This window comes from Macrotis lagotis, chromosome 7 (genome assembly GCF_037893015.1).
Source record: "Macrotis lagotis isolate mMagLag1 chromosome 7, bilby.v1.9.chrom.fasta, whole genome shotgun sequence".
Lineage (NCBI taxonomy): Eukaryota > Metazoa > Chordata > Mammalia > Peramelemorphia > Peramelidae > Macrotis > Macrotis lagotis.
The window spans coordinates 55,619,028-55,643,124 of record NC_133664.1 but is presented as its reverse complement, the minus strand read 5'-3'; the positions used below and the strand labels follow the sequence as shown (position 1 = coordinate 55,643,124).

The window sequence follows — 24,097 nt, the reverse complement described above, 5'->3', positions numbered from 1 at the left end:
TGAGGTCTAGAGAGTATAAATGACTTGTCTGCACTTTGATCATTTGGACATTTTTGTTGACAGTTCCTCATCCCTGGAATGCTCTTCCTCCTCCTGTCTGCCTATTGGCTTCCCTGACTTCTTGTGATCCTTATCTAAGATACTATCTTCTCTAGAAAACCTTTTCCCAAGTCCTCTCACTTCTGGTGCCTTCCCTCTTTTAATTATTAGCTATTTATTCTGCAAATGGTTTACCCCCCCCATACATATTTGTTGACTTTTTGGAAGCTCTTTAAGGGTAGGGACTGTCTTTTGTCTCTTTTTGATTCCTCATTGTTTAGCTCGTGTCATAATAGACACTTTAAAAATGTTTATTGACTGATTGATACTGGTAGTAAGTGTCAGAGACTTTGAACCCATATCCTCTGACTCCATATACCTTCTGGACCCAGCTGTCACTCAAATATGTTAAAGAATGAACCTAAAGCATTTATTTTTTATTTTTTAAATTTAAATTTTATTTTTTCCAATTACATATAAAATTTTTTCAACATTCATTTTTTCCCGAGATTTTGTGTTCCATATATTCCTCCCCCTTCCTAAAGACAGTGAGTAATCTGACATAAATTATTCATGTACAATCATGTATAAAATATTTTCATATTAGACATGGAGAAAAACCATGAGAAAGAAAAACAAAATAAATTTTAAAAAGTGAAAATATTCTGCTTTGGTCTGCATTCAGACTCCATAGTTTTTTTCCTCTGGATGTGGACGGCATTTTCCATAAGTCTTTTAGAATTGTCCTTGAACTGCAGAGAGGAGCATAGTCCATTATAGTTGATCATCACCCGGTGTTGCTGTTGTTGTGTACAATGTTCTCCTCACTTCACTCAGCATCAGTTCGTGTAAGTTTGAAAAGGTATTTATTTATTTATGGGTTTACTATGGACTGCTCATTGTGCTAATTTCTGAAGATTCAAGTGAAAAAGCCAGAAAGCCTTGACTTCAGGGAGCTTATAGTGTATTAAAGGAAGACAATGTATTTCGGAGAGTGGTAGCCAAGGAAGGGTGTTTTGAACTGGGTAGGGGTATGCAACAATCCAATAGTGTTGACTTGATAACAGTTTTTAGAATGAGAGGTGGAAGGCCATGTAGAGTAGGGTTGGAGTAGGGGTGGGGATATGTTCTGTCTGGCATGGTCTATAAGACTCCTGGTGTGGAGGGTGGAGGTGCAAAAGCTGCCATTAAAGGGCAGCCTTACCAACATCTGCCAAAATATTTCTAAGTGATATAAAAAATCTCCTGGAGACATTTTTTTAAATGTGTGAGTGACCCCAAAGGGACCTTCCTTAGCCAAATGAAGGATGTGGTAGCAGCAATGAGAAGTCGTTGACTTTACTATTCAGAATATTGTTCCTTGAAGCAGTCTCTAGTTTATGACTTGGCTTGGTTGGGCTTGTTTTTCTTGCCCGGGAATGTCTCTGCCAACCCTACCTCTGATCTACATAAATGCATCCTTAGGAATGGTCCCATCTGGAGCTGGATATTTTGGAAAGAAGAGGTGTGACCCATTCATATTGAGAGTTTTATATTCTTTATTTCCTTGCATGTCTATGGGTGGTTTTCCAGATGCAATGGACAAGGATTGATTCACTGTGGTAGCATGGTGCCTGCCAGACTCCTCACACTGAGACTTACTCAATGCCTGTTGGTTGAGGATTGATTAAAAAAAACCCAAACTAGTCACTTTGCCGGCTATCATTTCTTTTTCTTTTGTTTAGGTTCGAGATGGTCCCCTGACTAATGACCCCGTGCTTGGGAAGTGGTACAGCACCTTGTCGGTCCCTCCTCTGGAGACCACTGGTCCCTTTGCCAGGATTCATTTTCACTCGGATTCCTTAGGGAGTGGTAGAGGCTTCTATATTACCTACCTCACTTCACTTGGTAAGCACTCTACATTTGCAAGAATTATTTGGTGACGATTTACTGAAAAACAAAATAACAATTGCTTGTAGAGTGTCTTCTTCATAATTACTTTTAGAAAAGTCTTAAATATTTTTCTGATAATGTTTCAGTTGCCCCAGGGCTTATGTCACCATTTAACAGAACCTCAGGATATTACTAAGAATGTAAAAGGAATAGTAAATTTGTGGTTCTGACAAATAAGTCTTTGTTGAATAGGACTAGAGATATGGAGCAGAGCCCTTATTCTCTTATTCATCTTTCTTATCATCATACCTATTTTTTTAAACCATATATTCTTAGGGATAAGTCAAGTCACACTAGAAAATGTATATTTTAAAGCAGGGCCCTCTGAAAGAAGATGAATAGAAGTATACCTATGTTAACTGATGTCCTAGTGGACCAGGCACTGCAATGGATTTTGCATAAACATTTCTTTCTTTTAATTTGATCTCAGTGGATCCGGATTGTGGAGGAAATTACACAGATGCCGAAGGAACCCTTATGTCTCCTGATTGGCCCAGTCCTTACATTCACAACAGACAGTGCATCTATTTCATTACGCAACCTCCTGGTGAAAAGATTCATCTCAGCTTTACCCAAGTGGAACTACAAGGCCAGAGCCATTGCCTACAAAGCTCCATTGAGGTGAATTTTCTTAGTTGATCCTATATGTACCCTTATCAGTGTGGATTTGTTTAGAGACAAGGTGGAATCTTTCCAAGATAAATTATTTACCTAAAGAAATTATCTTCTCGGTTCAAAAACCAAAGAAGATAAGGAGAAAAGAGATAAAGGTTCCAAACTCTTGGTGAGGATGTAATGAAAAATGTGATAATGGTGAACCTCAGCCTGTTGAACCCAATGAACCCTGAAGGGAATATATACTAAGAAAGGAGAGTGAATATTGAGAACAATAAATGATTATTAAGATTATCTTCTGGAAGATCATAAAATTCAGATGAGGATCTGAGTCCCATAAAGATTAAATGACTTGTCTGACCTACACCTTGTTGTCTTACCTTCATTAGGTTTTTTTCTTTTTTGCAAGCACATGTCTTCCTGGGGCAGGGTCAAAAAGCTCAGTAGGGTTTCTAACTCCTTCTGAACTGGAAAAAACCCAAGCGGTCATTTAATCAATCCCAATTGTTTTAGAGCTGAGGAAGGGAAAACTCAGAGAGGGAAGTGCACAAATGAGGTCATGTGGCTGCTTAGTGACAGAGGCCAAATAAAGTGAGGGTCAAAATGGACCTTTTTTATATATTTTAAAGTTGGCAAAGTGCTTTAGATAATCTCATTTGAGCCTCACATCAACCCTTTGCTGATTACAGGTAGCATTATCTCCATTTTGACAGATGAGGAAACTGAGACTCCAGAAGATTATGTGGGTTATGCTCAAACAACTAATGTGAAAGGTAGAATGTAATCCTGGGTCCTCTGGGTAACCTGTTCTGCATATAGATCAATGAGTCTGTCTGTCCCCCTCCTGCACCATGACACCCTCCCTCCATTTCCAGATCTGAAAGCCTAGCATGTTAAAAGGTCCCTTTCTCCCTGCTCAATTATAGAAGGAGAGACTGAGATTCAGAATTAACTGGATTTTTTTTTTCTTTTTTGACATTTTGTAGTATTTAAAATCACTGCAGTGGCAGTTTCCATTTAAAGTCATTGATTTTGGTTAGAATGAAGAATTTTGATTAAAATGAAAGAGAAGGCAATAAAACAAAAACAGACAGCCTTTGTTTGTATGGTTAAGAATGATTTTGCCTAATGACTGGTGGAACCACAGTTAAATTTGCTGCAGCATCAATGAACAAAACTCCTTGTGCTTGTTGGTCATCATACATTTCTATGATCTTTGCTGGGTCCTAACTTGAGATACATCCTTTTTTTCTGTGAAAAATATACCCTTCTACAAACCTTCCCTCTCCGTACAGCCCCCCCCCCATTTAATTTTGAGTTAGCTTAAAGGGAGTTTTAATATAAAACATGATGGTGGGATTTTCTTCCTTTCTCTCCCTTTCTCTTTTTTCTGTGTCTTTCTGTCTGCTTTCTTTTTCTTTATGCTTGTCTATCTGTCAATCTCTCTTTTTCTTAAGTTCTAGTGAGAGGAGAAGTTTAATGTTTATCCTCAGTCTCCTGGAGGGCAAAAATGTACACTATGGAAAATTTTTTTTTGCCTTTTACCTTGCCAACTGAAATTAAATTTCTGACGTCTAATTTTCTCCCTTTGAGAAAAGACAGGGCCACTCATGGAACACTATTTCCGGATAAAGGCAGAACAGTTGTAGTGTTGCTTTAGCAACAAGACACAAGCCATTCAACTTCCTAAGAATGAAAGTTTTATTTATCATTTTAAAAAAGAAAAGAGATCCATGTCCAGATCTTGGGGACCACAAATAGAAAGAGTCTGGATTTCAAGTCAGATCTCTTGTGTTCAAAGCCAAGTTCTGCAACTTAGTATATATTGGAACTTGGAGCCTCAGTTACCTCATCTGTAAAATGAGGATACTATGAACAATATCACTGGTATGACTGGGATGACATGAGATCTATTTAAAGTTGTTCAGAATATTTATAAATCCATTCTTGTGTCTTCTGTATGAAATTTAAAGAATGTCTATTGAATTGAGTTGAATGAACATTTCTGGTTTATAATTTCCTCATCTGTAAAAGAAAGACTTTAGACTAGATTTTCAGCATCATTTTCAGTTTTCTGTGTTCCAAAACTGTCCTTGCAAAATAGGATCATTGATTAGGCCAACAAGGACCCTCAGAGTACAGCCCCAGGAGAGAGGATTTGTCAAAGATTTTGGATGGATCAAGGACAGAACCCAGATCATCTGAATCATTGCCTCCAAAATAGGAACAAATGATGATTCCCCCCTCAGTTACCAGTTTGAATTCAGAGATACTCCTTCCCCCTTCTTCCTGGGTTGAATCTGGGCTACCATTTAAACCTGAAATTCCATAGTATCTTTTTGGGTCTTTAGTTCTCTTCACATTTCCAGGTTGACTGGATCTATTTAACTTCTTTGAAATATTCTCAGAAATCAGTGTCCTGTTCATTTGTACATGACTCAAGGTGAGATGCCGTCCTCAGTCCTCAGGAGATTATTTTTCTAAAATATGTTAGGCCATTTTTCTCCTTCCCTGGTATCCTGTCTTGTTTGATACCCACTCATTGCCTTACTTTCATCATTTTTTCCTTCTTGTCAGCACTTGTGCTCCTGCAGCAGGTTCATCAGGGTCAAACACAGTGAAGCTTAATAAGGGTTTATGGACTAACTAAAAAAAAGAATAATCTTGTAGTTATGAAATTAGAATTTTGCCCAAATCTTCTATCTGCTGTAGCACCTAGCACAAAACTTTGTACAAAATAGCTATTTATTGTTTCTTAAATTGAACTGATCTATGACCTCTCTTGTGGTCTGGGAACTGCAGAGACAATGAGCTGCTAGCTAGGACAACCATTTCCAGGGGTTGCTTACTCTGCTCAGAAGAAAAGATGAAAGGGGGCTGAGAATAAGGTGAAGTCGATGCATGTATGGCAACCTGTGGAAAGCAACATAGCCTGGGGGGATGGCTGGAGGACTCCTTGGAATGTGAACATGAAACCATAGTCTGGTGGACTGGAGCCATTTCATAGTTAGAGCAGACCACTTGGGTTGGTTTTCATTCATTCAGTCACCAGTCACTAGGGCTGAGACCTAGGTGGCCTATCTTTCCATGGCCAGAGGGCATGGATTCTGGAAGTCCAGCTTCCTTGTGGAGGAGGAAGTGGTATGAATATTATCATCAAAGATCCTAACACTGGATTGGAGAACCAGCAGAATGATAAGACTGAAATTGCATATTAGCAGCTGAATTTGTCCTTAAGTGTTAACCAGTTAATGTGGTATGATATTTGTATTTTCAAGGAGGGCCAGTATGATAAGATGAGTAGGCTATGGTTAACTCAAGGATTGCAAATCAAATGAAGTCCTTTCAGACCCTGTGATACCCAGGTTGGGGGTGGGGGGAGAGAGAGAGAGAGAGAGAAGGATTCTTCTGGTCATGAGAACCTTCCTGGAACTATTACTATCCCATCCACTCTTCTAGGGATACACTACTCTTCATTTATTTTTTTTCCTGGTCTGGGAAGCTAAATAGGACTGGGTCTTTTGAATGGTAAACCACCTGTGACTATTGGTGATTATCGACTTTCCTTTGAGGCAGTGTGATAGAATGAATAGGCCCCTTAAGACAGTAACCTCTTTGGGTCACAGTTTCTTCATCTAAAAAAATGAAGGTCCTGAATTTTCCTAGCTCTAAATCTATAATTTTTAAGTTTTCCTACTCTAACAATCCCTAAGACCTATATGCTATAGGCTTCTAGATGATGTGAGAGATCTATGATTTTTAAAAAATAGTATCTCAGTTAAGAATGTTATATACAAAGGATACTCATATTTTTACAATTTTGATGTTATTTAAAAAGAAATTAAACATATCCATCCAAATGAAGAGGCACAAGCTAAAATTTCCTGACATAAAATTGCTTTTGAAGATATATTTTCTTCTCAGTATGAGTGTTCCTTATGTGCTCTTATTTCTAAGTAGAATTTGGTGCCATAAGGTAGTAGCTTATAAGGTTCCTTGGACTTAATGTAACGTAGCCTGACTTTTTAGCTATACTAGATTTTTAACATCCTTTTCAATTTTCTGTGATCTAAAATTGTCCTTGCAAAATAGGATCATTGATTAGGCCAACAAGGACCCTCAAAGTCCAGCCTTGAGAAGGAGGAGTTAGATTTGTCAAAGTTTTGTATGGATCAAGGATTGAACCCGGATCATTTGAATTGCCTCCAAAATAGGAACAAGTGGTGACCCCCCCCCCTCCAGTTACCATTTTGAAATCAGAGATATTCTATCCCTCCTTCTTCCTAGGAGTGAATCTGGGCTTCCCTTTAAAACATCCATAGTATCTTTTTTGCTTCTTCGCCTTTCAAGTTTGTCAAATCTATTTAACTTCCTAGTTATGGGGGTGAATTAACTGGGGCAACAGTGGCAGAGGATTGAACACCATCCTGAAGTCAAGAAGATGCCTCTTCCTGAGTTCAAATATGGCTTCAGACACTTACTAGTTATTTGACCTTGGGCAGGTCATTTACCCTTAATTTGCCTCAGTGTTCATCTGTAAAATGAGCTGAAGAAGGAAATGGCAAAAAACATTGTTAGCTTTGCCCAAAAAAGCTCCAATTGGGATCATGCAGATGCAGACATACCTGAAAAATGACTGAAAAGTGATTAAATGGCTAACAACTCTTCATGAAAGCATATGGTATGGTATGTGATGTGGTCTAGTGAGCAGTATGATTAAGAGTGTAGATGGGAAAGAGAAAGAGAATCCTAGTCCTGACTCTGATCCTAATTAGCTGTGGTTTTTTTTTTTTTAGATTTTTGCAAGGTAATGGGGTTAAGTGGCTTGCCCAAGGTCACACAGCTAGGTAATTATTAAGTGTCTGAGGCTGGATTGAACTCAGGTACTCCCGACTCCAGGGCCGGTGTTCTATCCAATGCACCATCTAGCCGCTCCTAATTAGCTGTGTTTTATAGGGCAAGACAGTGGAATTCCTAGGACCTTCCTCTGTAAAGTGAGGGGTGGCTCCAGAGCAGGAATTCTTAGCTTTAAGTCCATGAATTTATTTAAAATGGTTTTTTTTATAATTGTATTTCAATATAATTGATTTCCCTTGTAATTCTAGGTATCTTAGTTTACAAATTATTCTGAGAAAGGATCCATGGATTTTGGCAGTTTGGTGCCAAAGGGGCCCATATCACAGAACAATTTCAAACCCTCTGAGCTAGAAGATCTGCTTCCAGCTCAAAAAGTCTATGAATGCATTTTGCCCATCTGGAGCAAAATTAGTTGAATCAGCAGTTGAGTCAGTCATAAAGAGGACATAGTAGTGATGCAAAGCATTCCACTGAATGATAGGCATGTGTTTTTTTCCAAAGTACAAGGCAATTTTTCTCATAAATATTTTATCAGGGATTTAACCATAAGAACGGAGTGAAGGGCCTCTCAGGTGGTAATGAAAACTTAATTTTTAATCTCGAGAGGCATAGTATATGCCGAACAATACATCTAAAAAAAACATCAGGGCCACTGTGGGTGGGGAAGAGGAGAAGGAATTGTGACAGTTTACCATTCCTAACCTTAGTATCTTCACCCATCTCTGGCCCCTGCCTGTTGGTTATTGTGGGGAGCAGGAGAGAGAAAAGGGAAAGGAAAGTAGAGAAGGAACAGGAAAAGGAGAAGAAACATAAGCAGAAATAGTCAAAAGTGATTTGGGAGGACACCTGGGAAGTCGAGTTAAAGTCAAAAGAACTGGGGCTTCCATGTGTATTTTCTAACTTTTCCACCTCCCACAAACACATGTTCATCATAAACTGAACAGAATCCTTACATTTTCTATTTGTACAGAATTGAATCCATTTGACTCCGACTTTCTGAATGGCCAATGGAAATCAATAGAATGGTTAGGGTTCCATCAACTTCTTGCCATAGTATCATATATGTCATTCACAGTAGATTGAGGGTATCGTTCTGGAAGGGCTGGGAGCAGAGGAATGAATCTTGAGGGCAATTCCCCCAAGCTTTATTGAAGAAGATATTGAGGTATATAGAAGTAGTGTCTCACTTGTTTGTAGTATACCATAGAAAGACATCATTCATGTGAGAGAGAGAAGAAAGTGGAGGGGAAAACATGGCAAGAGGATGATGATAGGTTGCATTCTTTGGTCTATTTAGGCAGCAAGTTTTGTCAAAGACCCAAAGTATGCACTTAACTCCTCCCTTTGAAAATTATCATTAATTGTTATTATTTTCATATCTTGTGCTAAGTTTTAGTAAAAATAGTAAGTAGATCTTCACACAATTGTCTTTTATTATCATAAGATCTTTTTATAGGCTACGTGAGGGATCTGAATGTTTGATTTTCTTTTTTCTCTTTTCCCCCACTTAGTATTTTTTCCTAATTGCATGAAAAATAGTTTTCAACATTCATTTTTATAAGATTTTTGAGTTCTACTTTTTTCTCCTTCCTCCTCCCCAAAATAGCAAGCAATCTTGTAGAGGTACAATCATGTTAAACATAGTTTCACATTAGTCATGTTGTGAAAGAAGAATCAGAACAAAAGGGAAAATTGTGAGAAAGAAAAAAACAAAAAGCAAAAAAATGAAAATAGTATTCTTCAGTCTGCAATCATTTCCTATAATTCTGTCTTTGGATATGGATGGCATTTTCCAGCATGAGTCTTTTGGAGTTGTCTTGGATCATAGCAATGACAAGAGCAAAGTCTATCATAGTTGATCATCATACAATGTTGTGGTTATTGCGTTCTCCTATAAATCCTTGATTTTATTAGCATAGGAAATTCCTAATGTGCAAACCACTCTGCCAATGCTTGAGCTGACAAGCATTTGTGAAGCATGCCAGTCAAAATATAAGGAAAGGCAAAAATAATCCCTATCCTCAAGAAAGTTATAATCTAGCAAGGGAGACAACAGCAGAGATAGCGACAGGAAAAATGAAGATAACCTCAGAGGGAAGGGAAATGGATTTAGAGGAACTGGGAAAAAGCTCCTTCTGCAGAATGTGGGATTTTAGCTAAGATTTAAAATAAGGAGGTGGAGATGAGGAGGAGAGAGTTCCAGTCTTGGGTGATACCCGTGAAAATGCCCAGTCTGGAGATGTAAGGCAAGGAATGGCAAGAAATCCAGTGTCATTGGATTGTAGTGTATATGCAAGGGAGTAAAATAAAAGAATAATGGACAAGTAGGAAGGGAACAGTCAAACAAAAGATTTATTATTTGATCCTGATGCTAATGAGGTCATTGGAGTTAATTGTATAATAGGGTGCCATGGTTAGACATCTGCTTTAGGAACATTATTTTGTTAACCAAGTGGAGGATGGACTGAAGTGGGGAATGGTCTTGATGCATTAAGAGCCACTTGTAGCTATTGCAGTAGTTTAATAATGAAATAATAAGGAGCCACACCAGGATGGTGGCAGTGTCAGAGGATATAAGAAGATATACAAAAGAAGTGTTGCAGAAGTGGAATGAACTTGGAAACACTGGATATGTTTTTGTTGTTTTTGCTTGTTTGTTTTGGTTTTTACAGGGTTTATGTGACTTGCCCAAGGTCATATAGCTAGGTAATTATTATGTGTCTGAGACTGGATTTTAACTCAGGTCCTCTGAACTCCAGGGCTGGTGCTCTATTCACTGCCCCACCTAGCCTCCCCAAGATACTGGTTATGTTGGGTAAAAAGTGAATGAGATTTTGGGGGTGATGTTTAGGTTGTGAATCTGGGCAACTGGAAGAATGGTGATGCTCTTAGCAATAATTAGGTGGTTAGTAAGAGGTAGAACTTTGAGTTCAGTTTTAAACATGTTGAATTTAATATTTTTGCTTCTTTGAAAATTGTGTGAAAAACCAAGAAGCTAAATGATTTGCCCATGGTCACATAGATAGTATTTGTCTGAGGCTGGTCGGGCTTCCTGACTCCATAGCTGTCTGTCTATTTATTATCCCACGCTGCCTCTCTGCAAATCTAGACTGGGACAACTCTACCACAGGAATCATTGTAAAATGTGCAACTATCATAATTCAAAAGAGGTAAACTATTAAGAAGAATATTAAACTGTAGCATTTTGTGGCACTCCTTCATAACATTTTTTCATAGTCAAAGGTGATAAAATTATTTCCCACAAAATTCTCAAATTTTGGCAAGCCAAGTTAAATGTGAGAAATTAATAAAAATACAAGCCAACAAAAATATAATTAACTTGTGGTTTTCTAAGTCTATATGCCACCCATAGAGATCTGTTTCTATTTGAGCTATACATGAGTGAACTGAATGAACCCAAACTTCATTATTTCTCGAGGGAAATATTTCTACTTCTAGAGTTGGTAGGAAGCTGATAACATAATGAAATCACAAAATTTTCTGTTTCTTTATTGATTAAACGACCTTTCAGCTCAGTCTCTGGATCTATGATCTTAAGTCTTGAAAACTGTTTAGATGAGCAAATCACTTAGTCTCCCCCTTTTTTCTCATCATTTTCACTCTTATATATGTTCTTAATTGAGACATTTTAAAGTTCTGAACTTAAAACACCAAAAAAGGAGCATTTCCACATATTAATACAAAATGAAAATTCTACATTAAGCTATGAATTTCCATTTCATACTGTTTGCTTCTTTTAAGGAATATGATAAATTCTACCCATTACTTTCTTTTTTTAAAAAATTTTATTTAAGGCAATGGGGTTAAGTGACTTGCCCAAGGTCACACAGCTAGGCAATTATTAAGTGTCTGAGATCTGATTTGAACTCTGGTCTTTCCTGACTCCAGTCCAGTGCTCTATCCACTGCACCACCTAGCTGCCCCTACCCATTACTTTCAAAACTATACTGCTTATCTGTTTTTTTCTGAACTCTCTTCTCTCCTCTCCCTCTCCTCTCCCTCTCCTGTACATTTGAAAACAGATTTTGCAATGGTCTTTACTTTTTGTCATCATGATTGCTACTCTTTCCTTTCCATTCAACCCCTCCTCTTTAAAAATGGAGAGAAAGAAAACAAATTTTATAAAAAATTTGTAAATAATCTCATTATAAACTGTAAAAGTATTATATAAATGAGAATTATTCTTATCATCATCATTATTTCATTAAGAATGGATCACAACCAGAATGAGAGCAATCTTTTTTTTTAAACTGGGACAAATGATCTAAATTATTAGATTTTCATTAAGGAATTTGACAGGATCTCTCATGATCTTCATATGAAAAATATGGAGAATGATGAAAAGGAAGAAGCATGTTTGGGTGAATTTAAAGCTGATTGAACAATCATTCTCAGACCCTGTCTTGTTCAATGTTTTCCTCAATAAATTAGCTAGAGCCATAGATTGCATGCTCATCAGATATGCAGCTGAGTGGCATAGCTCTGGATTGGCCGGCAATCAGGATTCAGAAGTGTCACTCATTACTGTGGGTCTTAGTCAACAAAACAGAATGTAACAGGGACAAATTTGAAATCTAAACTTCTAGTTTTTTAATATTCAGCAAAGACATAGTTGCAAAAGTATTGGTGGCCTCAGATCTGAGTGAAAGTGAAAGTGACCTGTAGGGATTCTGTTGACCTTTAAACAAAACAAAATTTTTTGGCATCACAAAGAGAACATGACTGAACAACTGAACAACAATGGAAGGAAGAAAGTAAAAGCATACTTTTATTTTGTATTGGTTAGTCTATGTCTGGAGAGTATCATCATAAGAATAATAAATTTATTTAGAGAATAGTCAGGTGGTACAGTGGATAGTGCACTGGTCCTGGAATCAGGAGGAACCAAGTTCAAATTCAGCTAACTGGTGACCCTGGGCAAGTCATTTAATTCTGATTGCCTTCAAGAAAGAAAGTATAATCGATTTACTGTGGAAAGAATCCTTGATAGCATTTGTCTAGTCTTCTCCTTTTCAGATGAAGAAACTGAGGCCTGGGGATTCAACGCTTTGCCCATAGTAGCACAAGTAGTAAGTGGCAGAGATGTGATTTGAACCCCAAACTGTCAGTTCCATAAGCTAACATCCTTTCCACTGAACTATGCTGAGTTTTATTTCCAGTTCCATTTAGGGAAGCACAATGACAAGCTAGACAATGTTCAGGTAATTCTGAATAGAATCCTGGGAGATCTTGACCATCATGTCATGAGGTTTTGAGGAACAGTCACTGGAACTGGTGAAGTTTATTATGAAAGAGGTTTATTTGTGCGGAGGGATGAGGAGGCTGTCCCTGAATATTGAAGCATTCTCTGTGGAACAGAGACCAGGCTTAATTTGTATTGTTTCAGGGAATAGAAAGAGGGCCAATGAGTAGAAATTATAGGTGGCCTTATTTCAGATCAATATATAAGAAAGATTTTTCTAACATTTTGGCAGTTTAAATGGGCTTCTTCACAAGTAAGGAATCCTCTGTAACTAGAAATGTTCAAGAAATAGCTGAATGACAGACCTGTTTACACACCAGCTTTGATAAAATTCACTGGCCATGTATTTATAGGCAAGACCTCTCTCAGCCTCAGTTTCCTTAACTGTAAAGATAATAATATTTTTCACTACTTACCTAAGTGAAATATCATGAAGAAAGTGCCAAAACTACTCTGTGAATGTGAAATCTTATTATTTAGACCTCTTCATTTAATACATGAAGGAAACAGCCCAGAAAAATTAGAGTTATCCAAGATGATGTAGTTAACTCAAGGTCAAGAAGAGATGAAAATCCAGTTCTCTTACCTACAAGTTCAGTACTTTTTCTTTTTTATGCTGTTAATTTTGAGTCACTGTAATACAAACAGTCCCAGCTCACCCTTTGGATGTCTGGTTATTACTTCATTTGTTATTGTTGACTTTAGGAAGTGAGTAGAGAATTCCTCAATGGATTCCCATGCTATGGAAAGCCCATTGTAAACAATATCTTTGGACAGACTTCTGCTGGCCAGCCATTGTGTATCTTCTGATACAGGAGGACCTCTGAACAGAAAAGGACTAGTCTATATTGTCCACAGTTCTTTATAGTCCAGAGTACAGGTCAAGCAGAAGGCCTAGTATTAATTATAATAATTACTTATTAACCAGTTGACATGTATAAAACTATGCTATTATTTTGTCTGATTCTCTTTTATGTGTCACTGAAGATTTTGAATATTATGCTCCTTATCCCATTTTCCCCATAGATTGTGGTGTTTTATTATGCAATTTTGCATAGTGTGGTATCTTTTGGAAATGCATGTTATAGAACAGAGATTATTCAATTTGGGTTTGAGAAGATGAACATCAAGCTCTGGGGAGGGATAAGGGAAGTGTTTATGTAGAAGACAATCTTTGAAATGAAGGGGAGAGGGAGTAAGCGGGGACCCGGGTTCAAATTCAAATTCTGACTCTGCCACAGACTTAGTGATTTTGGGCATGTCACTTAACTCTCTGTGAGTCTAAATTTCCCCATTTGTAAAATGAAGGCTGTTGGACTACCTGATCTCTAAGATCACATCCACCTCTAAATCCATAATCAATAAATGTGATTGGTAAATAAGGAATGAATATGTGATTGAATGTCAGCAAACACCCACAGTGTTTCTTTCTAAGAAATTTCTAAGAAATAGTGTGTATTTCTAAGAAATAGTGTGTATTTGCTCCATGTATTCACACAAGAACAGACAAGAAGGGAGATTCTGAAACCCCAGAGTATTGTGTATGAAAGCACGGTGTATGAGAAAATGCATGGATTTCTTTGGGGGATACTTCCATCTCCTGGTCTTCAATAAGGTCCATTTTTTTGTTGGGTCCACTGGGTTGTGGTTAAGCTCTTGCCATATCGGAGGTCTCAGGAGTATACCGGCTTTGAGCATTAACAAGATTGCATCCCCTCAGTGAGAAAGATGCAGCCAAAATCAATTGTAACTTGAGGGTTTAGGGCCCTTGGGGCTTATAAGATTCTTTTCAAGCAGCTGGGCTGCAGATGTCTTTCTACTTGCTAATGGACTTGAATTTCATTATCTGAGGCCCAGGAGACACGCTCACTTTATCAAATTCTGAGGCTATATGGCCGTTTTTTCCTCTTCTCCATCATTCTTTAATGGGTAAAGTGAGAAAGAAAAGGACTTTAATCATAGAGTCAATGATATGCCAAAAAGGCCAGACCACAGGAAGGTTTCCTAGTCTCTTTCTCCTTCTGCGGCTGTCTGTACAACTCCACAGTCATAAGGTCTTTTCAAGAAAATCTGAAAGGAGACTTAATAGACTAAAATCAGTGAATTGTAGAATCTTTGTCCATCATTAACTTTTTCCAATATTGCACTGTTTACTTTGAAGGATTATGGAGAAGGTCCTTACCCTGAAAAGGCTGATAATCTATTTGGCAAGGAAACATTGAATTATGAGAACCAAAATGCTAAATTTTTCAGTTAATATAATCTAATGAAAAAGAAAATCAGAGAAAGGAGAGTCAGTATGGGCTAGAGAATTGGAGGAAGCTTCCTGGAGGAGGTGAGATGGAAGAAAAGTTGATCCTCACCCGCTCACAGTTCACAGTACCATCTGAGCAAGTAGGCTGGAATTCAAATAGTTAATTGATGAATCCATGGAAATGAAGACAGATTCTTCTTTGTCTCAGAGGATTTACAAGCATCTGGAGCCTCCAGATGATAGGGTCAGTGATATTATGTTGTCACCAGTGAGGTGTTAAAATGACTGAAATGGTTATATTTGCCAAGTAATTCTATTTACAACTATTGCTGTAGAGTAGGCATGGGACCCTTATCCTCCACCAATGACTACCGACTTTAAGAAAAAGTAATATAATGCCTCATAAGCAAAAAGAAATTACTTTAGTAGATTGAAGCAAATGGGAAAAGTTTAAAATGCTCGATTACATTCTTTTTCAATTAAAATAGGGAGCACACACCTTATTCAATAAATATACATAAAAAAGTAGATAGTCCTATATTACATCCAATTAAGGCTGAAGGGCAGATGATAGGCAAGGGAGAAGAAAGAGAAAGAAATAAAGCAGACAAAGAAGAAGAGGCAGTCCATCCCTTCTACTTTTTGACTTTCCTAATCACAGTTTTGATATATCATGGATTGGTATAAGAAATTAAGTGGGAATTTTGGGGGAGTTGTAGAAGCTGCATATGACATGTAAAGGTCAACAAATGACAACCTCAACAAATGAGAACCTCAGAAACAATATATATATATATATATATATATATATATATATATATATATAGTATTGTATAATATTAACATTTTATCTTTTAATACCATAATAATTCAGATTTCTTCTATGGTTACAAGGAAGGGCCAAAAATTTTTACACAGATTTCCCACCTTGTAGGACCCCACCTGTGATATAGAAAGGATAATTATATTAACAAATAAAGATGAGATGGAAAAATTCCACACACACACTGAAAAAGATTTAGTCTCAGATGGAGAGGGTTCTAGATCTAAGATCTAATAATACATTGAAGACAACACACATTGATCAAACTTCCGCTTCATGCAAAGTACTGTATTGGGCTCTGGGAGTACAAAAAAAGAGATAAAGCAAAACAAAACCAAAACCAAAACCAGTGCCTGTTGTTAAGGAGTTTATAATCTCTTGGAGGATAAAAAACAGGTAAGTCAATATAAAGAGTAAGAGAATAGTAACTGGGCTATTCAGAAAAGGTTTCCCATTGTAGGTGGTAGGTAAGCCAAGTCTTGAAGGCAGGTAAGGGTTTTAGAGATGGAAATGATGAGGGATCCTGTAAAAGAAATGGGGGCAGCTTTCACAAATACATAAAGGAGGGAAAGGAAATTCCGGGTTTGAGGAATAGTAAGTAGTTTAATTTGTCTGGAACACAGAGAACATGAAAAGGTTGTTCAGTTATGTTCATGACCCCATTTGGGGCTTTCTTGGCAGTCACTGGAATGGTCTGCTATTTTCTTCTCTGACTCATTTTAAAGATGAGGAAACTGAGGCAAACAGGGTTAAGTGACTTAACCAGGATCATAGAACTAGTAAGTGCCTTAGGTTGGATTGGAACACAGAATAGAGTCTTCCTTACTCTAGACCAGTCACTATGGCCCCACCTAGCTGTCCCATATGAAAGGGTGCAATGTGAAATACATCTGGAAAGGTAGTAGGACCCAGATGGATCAGAATTTTAAATATCAGGGATGTGTGTGTATCATAACACAACACAAGTGCCGTTTTCTATGTAATCCTTTCCTGAACCCCTCCTCCTAGTGCTGGTGCTCAATCTTGTATGAATTCACTTTCTGTTTATTTGTATTATCCTCTTTATAGTTATTCTTTATGGACCTCTATATTACTTCATGACTGAGATTAGGAGTGGTTTCTTTCTCTGTATTTGGATCCCACACATTTAATAAATACTATTGTTTGGTTGATTGTTGGTGTTATATTGAGTCCTGGTCAGTTTTTCACTATCACTGATTGATTGATATTATGTCTGTATCCCAAATCTGAAATTATCACTTTCTAAAATTAATACCAGTAGAATTCCCTGCATATTAAGAGGACCAATTGCTTTCTTTTCTCTGTTTAGGTTCGAGATGGTGAAACCTTACTTACAAAATTGTGTGACAACAAGACGTCTGCCTCCGTCTACTCCATTTCCAACAACATCTGGGTCAGGTTTAAGTCAGCTCTTTCAGTACAAAAGGCCAGTTTCCAGGCCAATTACCAAGTTGGTAAGAAAACTGGTGGCTTGAATTGTAACCTCTAGCTTGTCTAATTCTAAGGCATCAATTTCTCCAAAGAACTTTGTTATTATGTGATCTCATAGAATGGAAAATAGTCATATTTTAAAGGTGAGGACATCTCAATATCCACATGATTGTATATCTAGGTCTTAATGATCAGTCACAAACTGAGCACCATTCTGAGATCAATTTCAGATATATTTGTTCTTGAGAGTTTGTTGTTTAAAAAGTAAGTTTTGGGGGCAGCTAGAGGGTACAGTGGATAGAGCACTGGCCCTGGAGTCAGGAGCACCTGATTTCATACCCAGCCTCAGGCACTTAATTAAGTCCCTAGCTGTGTGACCTTGGGCAAGTCACTTAACCCATTGCCTTAAATAAATAAAAAGTTAAAAAAAGTTTAATGAAAACTAGCCAGATGTTAATTATTGGTTTTCTTTTTGTAGCTTGTGGGGGTGAGCTAACAGGAGAAGGGATCATTCGCACACCCTTCTATCCCAGTGCCTATCCTCATGAAAAAATCTGTGACTGGAAGATCAGTCAATCCCAAGGTCAAGTCATCCTCCTCAACTTCACTGGCTTTCAAATTGGCAATTCTGCCAGCTGTGACACTGATTATGTTGAGGTAACTTGCTTGAAGTTGTAGATCTTTGGATTATTGATGATTAAAGTAGGATGTGTTGTTCTCTAGTCAGGTATAAGAGTGAAAATAGAATTTATCATTATAATAAACACATAGATAATTATGTAGATCACTTTTTCTCCCATGGAGTGCCAAAGAAAATTAATGATATCTTGAGGGAAAAAACTTTATCTACCACCGGTTTACTTTTGCATTGCTAAAAAAAAAAAAGAATCAACATAGAAAACAATGTAATCCTAAAAAATTATACATTTTAAATGACCCATATTATTATTTTGTCCTATATAATTTCTGGAAAAATCTATATTACTGGAAACTCTAAGAAGATATCCCATCAAGTTATTATTAATAACAGAAATAATAACTGACATTGATATAGTGATTTCAAGTTTATACAGTGTTTCGCATATTCAATCTTGTTCTTAACTGTTTTGGTTGGATCCAGTGGAGGGTAGGTATATGTTTTATATTCACCATTTTATAGTTTTGAAAACAGTCTCAAAGAGGTTGTGACTTGTTCATAGTCACCTAACTAGCAAATGTCTGGGGCTATTACTTAAGACTGGTTTTCAAAAGCAGACATCTAATAAATAGTACAATCTCTAGTTGAGTCACCTTCATTTGACATCTAGCTATCTTCAACCAGACACATTTCTTCTTTCCTTTTCTTTTTACTTTCTCCTATATTTTTCTTCCTTTTTTTTTTAAAACCACTCTATTCCAACCCTTATTTGTATTTTAAGGGATAGATTTTATTAATTGGTTGTGTATATGAATGAAGTTGATGAAATCACAGCTCCTTGAAATATTCAAGTATTAAAGTTGATATCCACATATTAAAAGGCAGGGAGCATGATAGCATAAAGAAAAGAGAAAACTGACTTTCAAGTCAGAAAGACCTTGGATCAAGGCTTACCTCCAACATATATATTGGTTTAGTATCCTTGGGCAAACCATTAAGCTTCTTGGTGACTGAAGCAGCTCTCTAAGACTTTACATTTCAGAGGAAGTGCTGGTATGTTCTAGTAGAGGAAGGTCCTCCCCACACTAGGAGTTCCCTACACCAATGAAGTTACAGTAAAGTACAAACAAAAATCTCTTCACCCCCCACCCTATATTTATCTTGACAAAGATCTTAATATGAAAATGAATAAAGTTTTTAATTATCAATTCCTGAATGCAGTAAAAGTTGTTTTCAAACAATAAATTTAATTTGTATATGCTAATCATTAAAGAAACCTTAAAACTTAATTGTATTTCCTCTTTTTCTCCTTCCTTGCTTTCTTCCTTCTTTCCTTTCTTCTTTCTCCTTTTTTTGGTCCTGTTCCTCTTTTTCTTTTCTTTCTCTTTCTTTTTTATTTATCTTTCCTTAATTTCTGTTTTTTTCTTTCACTACCCACCCACCCTCCCTCCCTCCCTCCCTCCCTCCCTCCCTCCTTCCCTCCCTTCCTTCTTTTCTCTTTAGATTGGAAACAGCCTCAATATGGACTCTTCTCACAACAGAAAGTACTGTGGGCTGGATACTCCTGGATTAGTAACTTCCACATACAATATTGTCTATGTCAGATTCAAGAAAAGTACCTCTTCTACAAATTATGGCTTCCTAGCAAAATTCAGTGCTGCAGCCTTGGGTATGATTCTTCCTTTGTCATTCCTTTGCCTCTCTTTGATTCTACAATTGAATGAATAAATCTGTTAAAATACTGTAATTCTTATCATGATCCTATAGAGGACCAAAACAAAAAAAAAAAAGAGTATGTACCTTTATCAATGCTTAATAGATAGTACCTAACAAAAGTCTGGGATTAACTTGAGCATTCAGAGAAGAGAAAGATCGTCATCTTTGTATCTTTTAACTAGTTTACTCCCGTTATTTTATTCTGAAAGTTTGCTGATCATTTTTTGGTGACAAGATGTTTTCTCTAAATTTTAATAGCCTGTGGGAAAATTCTTACTGCCCCATCTGGAAACTTTACCAGTCCTGGTCATCCAAATATCTATCCACATGGTGTCAACTGCACGTGGTTAATCTCGGTTCAATCTGGTTACCGAATTCGGCTAGCATTCCTAATATTTCATCTGGATTTCCATTACAATTGCACTAGTGACTACCTTGAAGTCTATGACGATGGCACTCAAACAACTCTTGGCAGGTAATTATTTTATATTTTCTTCTTTTGTGAAGAGTTTGTAGGTTTAGATAACATTAAGTGAAAGATATGAAGCCAAGTTCTTTTAGAAAAATCTGGTGAGACCACCATTCTTCTTTCTGGATGTTTCTGAATATGAGAAGGATTATACAGCGATTGGCATATGGCAGACAATAAATTTTGATTAATACAAGATTTAGTTCTCAAGTACAGAAGGATGGGGCAATATCTTGGTTAGTCATATCTCTGCCCCTGCTTCCTACTTGACTTAGACCCCTCTGGTTCCAGTCTTTCAGCTATCTCTGACAATTTTAAGAATTGTGTTCATACCTTCTTGAGGTGAAGGAAGGATGAATTGAGGCATATTTCTCCTTTTTCTTAATTCCCACTTCCACTGATGGTTTTCCCTTTTTTACTCCCTACTCCAAACCTTGTGTATCTTTATAAGTTTCTCTCTATTTTTATGTTCTTAATATTTACTTTCTTCACTCCCTATTTCCCTTCTCCTTCCCTCTTTCTTTTTTTCTTTTTGTTTGTCACATCAAGGAAGGGAATGTGATTTCACTAAACAACCAGAAAACTGTGCTGAGTGCTTTACAAGTTGACTTTATTTGATCCTCTCAATAACCCTCTGAGATTTGCAATTATTATTCTCATTTTTCAGTTAAGGAAATAGAATCTGACAGAGATGAAGTGACTTATCCAGGGTCACCCAACTAGTAAGTTTCTGAGGCCAGATTTAAACTCAGGTCTTCCTGATTCCTGCTATGCTACCCGCTGCCTCTAAACTTCCCTTCTTTTTTCCCCAATCTGTCTTTACTTTGCTCCTTAACTATGTACTAGAAAAAACTTGTCATTTAACAAACAGCAAAAAGTGCAAGAATATTTTAAAACTCTTAGTTAATCCATTTATACTTCCTTTCCTCAAGTTTCTAAATGAATGAGTATTTGACCCTGAATGATCTGATGCTTCCAACCCACTTGAGCCTTATTTTCTCTTTTTTGGTTTGGGTTTCCGTCTTCCCTTTGCTGAATATCCTCTAATTTGGGCCACTTAGTTTCAAGTCAAGCCAGGTCAACAAACTTTTATTAAGCAGCTAGGTGGTACAATGAATAGAATACCAGCCTTGGAGTCAGGAAGATATGAGGCTAAATATGTCCTTAGACACTGACTAGCTGAATGACCCTGGGTAAGTCACTTAACCCCTGTTTTCTTCAGTTCTACATCTTTAAAATGGGAGCACACTGAAGAAAGATATGACAAACCACTCAGCATCTTTTTCAAGAAAATCCCATGGTAATAAAATCCATGGAGTCAAGTAGAGTTGAGTGTGAATGAATGACTGAACAAGACCAAGCACAATGTGCCAGACACAGCTCAGTCCTGGGAATATAAATATAGGAAAAACCAGTTCCTGTTCTCAAGGATCTCTCAGTCTAATAGGGAAGACAACCCACTTAAAAATAACCAAGTATACATAAAGTAAAACAAATAAGATAAATTGGAGACGGTCCTCAGAGAAAAAATTCCAAAGACTGTTTCAGACTCCTGTCTCTTGAGCCTACTTTCTGATAAACTGACCTTCAGCCGGAGAGCTGGTCTTGGCTAGTCACCCACAAAACCTTTATGCATGGATTAGTAAGCAATGCATGCAAGAGTAGGCAAGCCAACACCCTTAGGTAATAAGCTAGAAGCAGAATTATATAGCTTTTCATTTTCAGCCCGAATTTGTTGACCCGGAAATATAGATAGATGTAGGAGAATAGTCAAGCTCTTTAAAATTATTCACTTATTAAAATGCCCCATTATTGCTACATGAATTATTCAGTTATTTAGAGTTAGTGCTGGATTCTGCATATTCTTATCTTTTGGGAAACAGGTATTGTGGGAAATCGGTCCCCCCGTCGCTCATGAGCAGCAGCAACATATTGACACTGAGACTAGTGACTGATGGTGCCATAGCTTATGAAGGCTTTGCAGTGACTTACACCTCCATTGAAGCTTCAAAAGGTAATCCTCTTGAATTCTGAGTGGTATGTGATCCATTACCAATATTCATCATTCAGTAACAGGCAATGTGGTGCTATGAAATCAGAGTTAGGGTCAAAGTCAGAGACTTGGCTTCAGATCTCAGCTCCCCCACTCATTACGTGGGGGACCTTGGACTTAACCTCTCTGGACCTCAGTGCCCTTGACTTGACAGTGAAGGGGCTGGCCTAGATCTGGCGATGGTGGTCTGTAAACTAGACTAAAAAGAAACTGTTGACTAATGTAATTGATTTCATTTGTAAGCCTATGAATTTTATTTTATGCATTTTACAACAAAATTCTGAGAAGGGATCTGGAGGCTTCACCTAGATTGTCAAAGGGTTCCTAAGACCAAAAAGATGAAAAATTTATGGACTAAATGAACTCTAAAATCCTCATTAACTTCAAGTATATGATTTATTAAGCTACTAACTAGATTGCTAGGCACTGAAGGGTACACAAAGGCTAGGTAAGACATAAGTAGAAGGCTACAATCCTTACAGAAATAACTACAATAAACAAAGCTTACAGGTATATTAATGAGTCAGACTCAAGAAAAATGGTCTGTGAAAACTGGTTGTGGTGGGAGAGCAATACAAATTGCAAAGATTAGAAAAGACTTTTTGAATAAGATGTTCTTTGAGTTGGGTCTTAATAGAGCTTGAATTCGATGGAGGAATCAGGGAGAGGTCAAGTCAACCTGTAATGAGAAAAATTCACATTTCTATAGTATTTTCAGGTTTTCAAAGGACTGTTTTACAAAATCACTGTGATGAAGACACAATACAATTATTGTCTCCCTCCCACACCACACTCCCCCTTTACAATAGATAACACCACTGAGCCTTAGCAAAGTTAAGTGATTTATATAAGTGATTTAAGATGGCCCAAGTAATAAATGTCAGAGACAGGATTAAAACCCAGGTCTCCCCACTAAGCTCATTGGACCTTCCTATGTGTTTGATCTGCTGATCCCCCTCCTTGGAGGTATCAGAGGCTCAATATCTACTTCTTGTATAGCATAGTAGAAATTATTTTTTGTATATGGTTGGATTGGCTGCTGGAGTTGCAACTTTATAATTCTGTTATTCTGTGCCTCAGACAATTCTTTAGGGCTAGGACTTACTAAATTTAAATCTTCATTAGAGGAAAGGACTTCTCCTTCTGATGAGGAAATTGTAGATTCTCTGTTTATATTTCTGATCTGTAATACTGTTTTAGAACTGAATTTTAATTTGTTGCATAAATTCTACTTTTTAAAAAATCAATTTTATTTTCAATTTCAAATTCTTTCCCTTTCCTGTCTCCCTCCCCTACCAACTGAGAAGGCAAGAAAATCCAAAATTGTTAAAAATATGGTCAAGCAAAACAAATTTGATATTATTTATTCCTCACCTTCTTTTCCCCTAAAAATCTTTCAAAACATAGAAAATATGTTTTAAACTTTAAAATTAATCAGCTCTCTATTTGAAAATTCATAGAATGTTTCATCTTAAGTCATTTGAATTTGTCTTTGGTCATTGTGCTGATTGGAATTCTCAAATATTACAGTTATTATATAAATTGTTCCCCTGATTCTACTCATTTCACTTTGCATCATTTTATACAAGGATTCCCAGACTTTTTGAAACCATCCTCTTCATCATTTCTTTCAAGCATGCCAATACATAACATGTTCAGTCCAATTTATGAACATACTCTGAGTTTCAAATTCTTTGCCACAAGAAAAAGAGTTGTTCTAAATATTTTTGTACATATGGATCATTCTCCTCTTAGATCTTTGATATTTCTGGAGTATCAGTTTAGTAGTAGTTTTATTAAGTCAAAGGATATTAGCTTTTTGGACATTTATTCTCTCGAAAGTTTAGATTAGCTGCATTAAAATGTTATTTCCAATTTTTGTCAACCCTACCAATCTGATAGGTATGAAGTGATTTTTCAGAGTTGTTTTAATTTGATTTTCTCTAATTATTAGTGATTTATTACATCTTTTCATATGGTCTGGGCT

At 36.9% G+C, this 24,097-nt stretch overlaps 1 protein-coding gene across 1 annotated transcript in view; it reads left to right on the top strand.

Moving 5' to 3' along the window:
* The window catches only part of CUBN (cubilin), a 284,271-nt gene that overhangs the window by 34,988 nt on the left and 225,186 nt on the right, over positions 1 to 24,097 (top strand). Inside the window, exons 16-22 of the mRNA XM_074192929.1 lie at positions 1,764 to 1,926; positions 2,402 to 2,592; positions 17,114 to 17,258; positions 17,714 to 17,892; positions 19,376 to 19,541; positions 19,847 to 20,063; positions 21,941 to 22,071. Coding sequence (XP_074049030.1) covers positions 1,764 to 1,926; positions 2,402 to 2,592; positions 17,114 to 17,258; positions 17,714 to 17,892; positions 19,376 to 19,541; positions 19,847 to 20,063; positions 21,941 to 22,071 — 1,192 coding nt within the window. The remainder of the gene's footprint in view (positions 1 to 1,763; positions 1,927 to 2,401; positions 2,593 to 17,113; positions 17,259 to 17,713; positions 17,893 to 19,375; positions 19,542 to 19,846; positions 20,064 to 21,940; positions 22,072 to 24,097) is intronic.